Consider the following 7,972-nt stretch of genomic DNA (forward strand, 5'->3'; position numbering starts at 1 on the left):
GCTTTATCGGTATGGCGTTTTATCTGACAATATTGCACAAGTACATAGGTGACACTTGAACAGGCTGTACATGGCATAAAAGTACCCTAAAAGAGAGACATAGTGGAATGAACGATGAAAGATGCTACATTGTTAAACCATTGCCCCTGTGAGCAACCACGTCACATCCTAGCAAATCAAAATACACAAGTAAAAAATAAAAGAATAAAACCAGGCTGTGAACCAGAAAAAAACCCTTTGCAACCGTTAAACCAGACTAAGCTGATTTGTTGCACAGGCTGCATAATAGCCTGCAACTTCACAAAATATTCACCCAACAGCTCGGGAATTGCATCCTTTTCATTTGCTTAGCCTCAGTGCTTGCTTCGTGGCTTTCCGTTCAGTAGTTTGACTGTGCAGCTCAAGATTGTTTCTGCGTGCAAGCCAATGCAGCCTAACTCTGACGAACAGGGCAAACAAACTATCATAAACGTCATCACCACACACAGTCAGCGATTTTTCTACCTTGGCATGAAGCAACATGCACAGATCATGCCCTACTTGTTCTTTTCCCACAATATTGGAACTAGATGCGACAAAAACCTGCTCGCAAGCATTGATGAAAGCTACAAACGAGGGTGTAGGAACTGACAGGCTCCCAAAGTCACCTTCTCCAGGATTTTTGACACTTAAGTACAAGAGAACTTGGCTCTGATCGGCAAAGGCGGCATTTTCTAGCCTCACCTTGCACGTATGTGGCCCTGTAACACACCTGTGATAATTCATAAACTTGTAGGCAAGCCAGCCAGCAAAATAGACAATGTTGTTCTCTAGTATTGGAGACTGATAATCATATGGCAAAACTTCTACTGCAACTGGCAAAGATGTGGCAGCTGTACAGAGAGAAGGCGCAGACTTAGATAAACAAACTGGGAGAGTGGCTAGAAGGCTAGACATGTCTTCAGCACAGTTGCTGCTTTCCGACAGTTTGAAAAGGTTGCTAACTAAAAGATGCCTAAATTCTGCTTGAAACTGCCGGCAAGACGAGTTGCTGTTCGATCCAGATTTCGACCTAACAATAGCAAAGGTGTTTTCAAGTGCATCCTGGTTCAGGTGCCTGGTAAGGAGGTATGTCAAACCATAGCGAGAGGCCAGGTGGTTCCATAACAGCAGCACAGCCCTCATAGTTTGGCAGAAGCCACGGATGCAAAGAGGCTGCCACGCACAGCCTAGAACTTCGATGTTTTCGAAAATTGCAATACGCTCTTCCAAAAACTCTTCATGCACAGATCCTGCACAAATTGCAGATGCATACGGAGACTTTCCCCGCTTTTGTGAAGTATTTAGACTGTCAAAGAGTCTATCGATCCCCTCAACAAATCTGGCTGTGTGGATAGCCTCTGATGGCAACTGTTGGAATGTTACCAATGTGCACAATGCAGCAGCGCAATGATTGCTGAATACCTGTGCTGAGAGTTTCACAGACATCTTCGAAGCAAAAGTTAAATTAAAGTGCCGGGCACTCAACTTTGGGATGGACCGATTTTGCATTTCTCGATCCTTCTCATAAGCCTGTCGTATGTACGAGCTTTTAATTGTGTCACTGCCTACCCTGAAGTCATACTTGAAGAGCATATTGCGCAAGCACTTGAGCAAATGCGCTGGATCAAAAATAAAGGAAAGCGGTTCACCATTCACACTTAAGTACGGCTTTTCAGGGGTCACAAGTTTCGAAAACAGAGAAACATTTTGGTTCCCCTGATCACAAACCACAGCCACAGGCTGCAATCCAGCTCCAACCAACATTTTGTGTCATTTGAAGAGAAGGTCATGCAGAACAGTTGCAGGCGCTGCCTTATCTGCAAAGAAGTAGCCAAGAGGCTGCTTCCACGGCGTACATATTCCTTTGGCCATGAACACAAGCGCCTTGTTTGCAAGATTTGGACCTTGTGCTGCACTGTACTCTTCAAGGCCTTCAAATCTGTTCGACACTGGATTGTACGACAGCTCCTTTGAAACATGCATTTCATCAAAAATTATGGTGCAAGCCCTGTCTTGCCGTGGAAAAGACGCTGGCCGTTTCTCGATCAAATCAAAAACTTCAGGATAAAATCCAACCCTCAATGGTACGCGTGCAAGCCACAGCTGCAGTGACCTAACAGATGGAAGTTTCAGGAGTTTCCTGCAATATCTGTAACCTTTTGGGCTGTGGAAGTATAAACCTAAAGCAAAGGTTTTGTTTTGGCTGCACCATCGACGGCCAAACCTGCTGACATTGTGCATCTTTAACTGAGCTTCAACAAAAGCAGGAACAGCTGGTGTTAAATGCTCACGCAGACTATCTACCAATTCGGCAGTGGTCTTCATGCGACGGCGCTGAAGCAGCAGTCCTTGCAGCCTCTTGTTGCGGTTACGCAGCTGCCTGAGCTTGGCTCGAAGTTTCTGCAGTGGCCGCCTTTCATTGATGGGGCTGGTGAAAGATCCTGCAACGTACAGAGTCGACGGAAGAGCAATAAGTTGCTACGTCGGGTTTAGTCATAGCTGCATGTAGTCCTGTAGCACCAAAAAGTGCGCAATATTGCGAAAGCGTTGTAAAATTGCTAACCTTCATAAGAAAGAGGCGAACTGCTGAACGGAGCTCCTGGTGACAGATCAGCACTCGCTGACAGTGTTGCGGCCACCCCTGCCGTGCCAGGTTCCAGAGATTAAGCGCTTGCTTCAGTGCTTGGTCCTGCATATGTGTGGTCAGCTGCGCCCACAGAATATAAAGAACAAAATATAGTGACAGCACAGTTCTGACAGGGAAGCCAGCAACCCACAATGCACAAATAATAACTAAGCACCACAGGCGGAATTAACACTTACACTGAACCATTATGAAGCCACTGGCGTGGGAACAAGCTTGGTTCAGCGTAGAACCAGTAGGGCTGGCACCATCTGCATCTGCACAGCGCACAGACAAGGAATTGTAGCATATTTCTGAGCCATACCTCCTCAGGCTGTTCGAGCAGATACGAAATAACAATCACCTTCTTGGAAGAGTAGCAGCGACTGGGACGGCCGACTCTGGACGTACCCCTTGGAAACAGGTTCACCGGAGACAGCAGCTATCATAGGAAGCAGTCCAATGAGCTTTCAGTCGTCACCATTTTCAAAAGATTTATGTCAGTTATGCATACAACCCTGCTCACCTGGTTCTCCAGCCCGGCGCACTGATGCCGAAGTTTCGCTCAGAGATTGTGAACAGTCCATGTCGCTGCTGCATTCGCTTGAGGTGTCTGAAATGGCAACATTATTGCGGAGAGAAAAGAGAATTCAGTACCTTTATAGTAAATAATTTCCAAAGAACTATAGCTTCCACAGCATGCGGTTCACATTGTCATCACTCTAGAAAGAAAAATGCTTATCCAATGAAATAAAATTCTGTTTACCACCCTTAATCGTTAGGCACATTAATTTGATGTCATCAGCAGCTGTGGAGCACCAGTAAATCATTTGCAATTTTCATATGCTATGTTTTACTTTGAAGAGTGCGAAATTCGCCTATCACACAAACAACGATAGCTCGCAAATCAAGTAATGTGCCCCATATTGTTTACAGATTTATGCAGGTCAGCCTATGGCCTACGCAATGAGATGCAACAAGAATGAATTCGTAAGCAATTATCGCAAAAAATGAAAACCTGTACAAACATTGGCTTTCGCTAGCATGAATATTGAGGTAAAAGGCAACAACACAAACAATTATTAGTGCATTTCTATAATCGTTCAGTGCGTGCTTTGATACATAACACATGAGCACACAATATCTCGAGAAGCTTTTCACCAAGCGTACCTTGCCCAAGTCGGCATAAGAATGCATCCTGATAAGACTGAAGGTGAAAAAAGAAGCTCTGCATACAAGAAAGCAAAGTTCTGGAGTACTAAAATTCATCAAACATTTAGGAAGGCTCACCCTTTTTTCCCCCTCACTTCTTTTGAGCTATCAAAGGAAGGACGAGAATGCCCTCTGGACACGACAGGGACCGTTCATGAGACAAGGTTTCACGGTGAATATGAAAGATTCAACTCCCACTTGCTGCAAAACATGTAGAGTCGCCTGGTTTCCGTTGCTGAAGTGGCTAGCGGCATCAAACAGCCTGAACCGGAAGACTGACAGACTCACGTTAAGATCCTTTGGAGCCCTTTGCCATACCAGACCACCAAATATCCCACTTCCATTATCCTTTTTTTTACCGGAAATATCAGGCAAGAGTATTCCCACCGTCAGTGTACTTTTTCCGCACCCGTGCCTAGAAATTCGCTTGAGCACCCTTCGCCTACTAAGCTTGTGCCAGTAGCTTACCACAAGCACAAACCGAATTCTATGCTATGTTGGACATTTATCACGAACCTCACATACAGTGTGCAGTGCATACCGGGAGAAAAGTTTCGATCCCAACAGCGGAAAAATACGCCTTGTACAATGTCGCACGGCATACAGAAAGTACACAAATAAAAGGGCTGGAGCACCCCCTTGTGTGAGCGTCAAGTTGATTCAAATACTGACAACTGTTGAGTCGCTAAACTTGCATGCAAGAGACGTAAAACACACACACACACACACACACACACAACATGTATATAATTACATGTGCTCACGTGAAAGCGATACTTCCATTTTCGTTTTCGCTTAGCAGGGTGCAGGTAAAAATTTACTGGAATCTTTAAAGCCACAAGACAGATACATAATTCGTTTTGCAAAAGACGCTAGACTGTTTACGGTTACGACAAAAAGGAAAAATTTCATTTTTTCACAAAACCTGACATTTCAATAGCGGCGAATGCCTTAAAAGTTTGATAACAAAAATTACCGGCAATGCTTGCTCGAGTAGGCAAAGCATCGTGTCGCAGCCTTCCTGACGGCAGATACACAGATGGTTCGAAGTGCCTCGAGCAAATCCTGAGTTCTCGTAGCTGCGACGGCGCCTTCTTCTCCAGGCTGACGTTGCGGCAGAACTGCGCCCACGCTCGGCACCTGGACGTGATGCAACATGCACGTTAGATACAACTGCGCCAAAAGGAATACGCATACTCGAACCGCCAATGCGTCATTATTCCTGTCACTGCTAACTGCAGTAAATTATACTTGCATTACATCTGAACTATGGTAGTAAATGCCCGCGCCAAGCTCTCTGCGCCCCAGAGTGCGGTAACGCACATCCTCATGCCACGCGGCTAGCTGCTTTTCTAAGCTCAACGAGTGAGGAGAGTGAAGTGCGTTTAAAATTACCCTGACAGTCATGTATATGTAGGACAGCAATACCAAGGCAGGCAATAACTCCTGCTGAGCGAATCCAGTTAAAGCCTCCTCAAAGCCGCGCACATACACGAGGCTGAGTTTCGATACTCCCAGTTGCGAGGGGATCCTCAAATTGGCTTCATGGTTTTGCAAAACTAAACAATGTCGTACTCAGAGCTGTCAGGTAGCAAACTTTGTTCTAAATGGGCCTCCCGGTCAGTAGCATGCACGTGGTTGCTCCTGAGAGCCCGGTGTGAAGTTCACGTTGGTGATAGTCAGCTGCATGAAACTCACTATAAATTAGAAAAACGTGGGCCTCTTTCGCACACCTCAGCACTGAAAGTGTGTGCCCTGCAGTGTAGTACATAAATATCCCCGAAAACATGAAGCCAAGTACGCACGAACGGGTTACAGCTATGAAACACGAGCGAACAGCCCGGCGAAACCATATCGAAGCTATCGCGCATACCTAGAGCAGACGACACTGTCAAGAGCTCACCTGTGAAAGTCCAGCGGGAATCGGTGTAGCGTGACACCAATGGTACTATCCACGCTGTCGCAGTGTACCACGGAGCATCGTTTCTTCACATGCCGCAAGCTCATCTTGAAATGAAGCGCTAAGCGCTTCAAAAGAAGAGCGCGAAGCGTGCAAAGACGGTAAAAGACTTCGCACTGGCCGCACGCCGAAGGAAACGACAAAACCGAGAAAACTGCCGCAGCGGTGCAGCGGGCTGCAAATCTTACCGAACGGCGACAAAGAAGCGACGTGCAAGGACGACGAAAACTTCGCAAAAGGAGCATTTTGAGACCAGCGAGCTAAATTTATACGCTTTACCAGGCGCGCCATCGCAGACAGCTGGCGATGAGAAATCGCTTCGTAAGCTCCCGCCACTGTGGCCGGGTTAGCCGGGTATCGAAACAAGGCCTGCAAAGACGCGCTGTAATGCACCGCACACTCATGAATAGGGGGCAGGTCAAGAGTGTTGCAAAAATACAAAATTTGCCAGGTTTTAATAAAATGACTTACCTCTTTCATAAAACAAGGTGCTAATATATTTTTTCTTTTCTATTGGCAGATTACATTCCACTTTTGTAGCTTTATTATTTCTTTATATGAGTGTTTTGCACCCCATCCTCTGGTTGTGCTGCAGTCGCGCTAAACCACTTTTCGGCCCAGCCTTCGCCACCACTTTAAATCCGCCTTGGAAATACAGGAGGCGACTGTAGTCCAACCCTTCGGCAAGCGGAAAAAGCCCCGTCTTTATTTCCACAGCCTTTTAAGTAGAACCAGCGTGACGTCAGCGACACGTGGTTCCATACATGCGTCAGGCACAATGACTCGGCGCGCCCTGCGGGAGCGTGCTTTCAGCCGCAGAGAAATACATTCCAGCACATCCCCTCCCCTTTTGAAAAATGAAAGAGTGGTTTTCGCGCGTGGCATTTAGTACACCCGCACATGAACACTCTTCCAGACTTGGTCACAGTCACTGAAGCAGAAGGTACTAAAGTTGAAGTCATAGCCCCTGATGCTAAAGGTAACGAATCTGTTAAGGTAGCAGGTAACTCCCTGTTCGTAGAAACCAATTCGGATGAGTCCCTTTCATTTGGAAACTCGTAGCTGCCTTCTGCCTTCCTCTGTTCTGGCAAGTGGTTGAGCATTCGTCGGTTACGCCGCAGCGTACTCCCATCCTGGGTGCGTATTATGTAGGACCGTGGTGTAGCGGCTGTGGCTAGCACCATTGCTCTAGTCTTCATGTCCGTTACCCGAACGGAATCACCAGCTTTTAGTTTATTCAGTTCCCGGGTTCCGTGGCGCCTGTTGTAGTACCGTGCTTGTAGCTTCTTGTTGGCACTGTCTTTGGCCGCAAGATCAAGCAGCGGTGGTTGCACTGGACCACGCAGCTGCGGCACCATTGGAACTCTTGTCCTAAGACGCCGGCCCATGAGGATTTCAGCCGGACTAGGGCCAAGAATGCCCGGGGTTGCACTGTAGGCAAGCAGAACTAGGTACGGGTCCTTAGATTTAAGGATCAGGTGCTTAATGGTTTGCACCATACGTTCAATTTCCCCATTAGCCTGAGTGTACCTAGGGCTAGTAGTGACGTGACCAAAGCCATAATCGTGGACAAACTTATCAAACTCTGTACAAGAGAATTGTGGTCCATTATCTGTCACTACGGTCTCCGGGATGCCATGGCGTGCGAAAATGCTTTTTAGTCTTTCTATCACCGCACTAGTTTTTGTTGAGGGAAGGAGGGCTACTTCCGGATACCGTGACAGGTAGTCGACCACGACAAGATAATGACAGTTGTTAATAAAGCACAAGTCGACCCCAACTCGTTCCCACGTGAAACTTTGCGTTGGAGTTGAAATCAATGGCTCCGAGTTCTGGCTGACAAAGGGCGCACAAGTAAAACATTCTTTTACTTGCCGCGCAAGTTGTTCGCCGAGGCCTGACCACCAGACCAATTCCTTTGCCAAAGCTCTAGTTCTCAAGATGCCCTGATGTCTATCATGTAGTTTTTTAGTACTTCCTTTCTTAGGCACTGAGGTACCACCAGTCTGGTCCCTTTTAGCAGCATGCCATTGCATTCGGCAATTAGTGCTCTTTCCTGCCAGTACAAAACTAAGTAGCAAGGAAGCTTTGGTTTTTTCGGCCAGCCTCGGCGACAAAACTTAAGCAAGGCTTGACAAACGACGTCAGTCTTTTGC

General features: G+C 46.7%; 1 protein-coding gene across 1 annotated transcript; it reads right to left on the reverse strand.

Moving 5' to 3' along the window:
* Positions 1-1,917: 1,917 nt before the first annotated feature.
* Positions 1,918-5,908, reverse strand: LOC126535594 (uncharacterized). Its single transcript, XM_050182414.3, has 7 exons — positions 5,760-5,908; positions 4,833-4,996; positions 3,171-3,257; positions 3,009-3,086; positions 2,845-2,922; positions 2,585-2,728; positions 1,918-2,462 (listed from the first exon to the last, which is right to left on the reverse strand). Exons 1-6 carry the CDS (start codon positions 5,861-5,863, stop codon positions 2,685-2,687), a joined length of 555 nt encoding a protein of 184 aa, XP_050038371.1. The 5' UTR covers positions 5,864-5,908; the 3' UTR covers positions 1,918-2,462; positions 2,585-2,684.
* Between the last annotated feature and the right edge of the window lie 2,064 nt (positions 5,909-7,972).

The sequence above is a fragment of the Dermacentor andersoni genome, chromosome 7 (assembly GCF_023375885.2).
Source record: "Dermacentor andersoni chromosome 7, qqDerAnde1_hic_scaffold, whole genome shotgun sequence".
Taxonomy (NCBI): Eukaryota; Metazoa; Arthropoda; class Arachnida; order Ixodida; family Ixodidae; genus Dermacentor; species Dermacentor andersoni.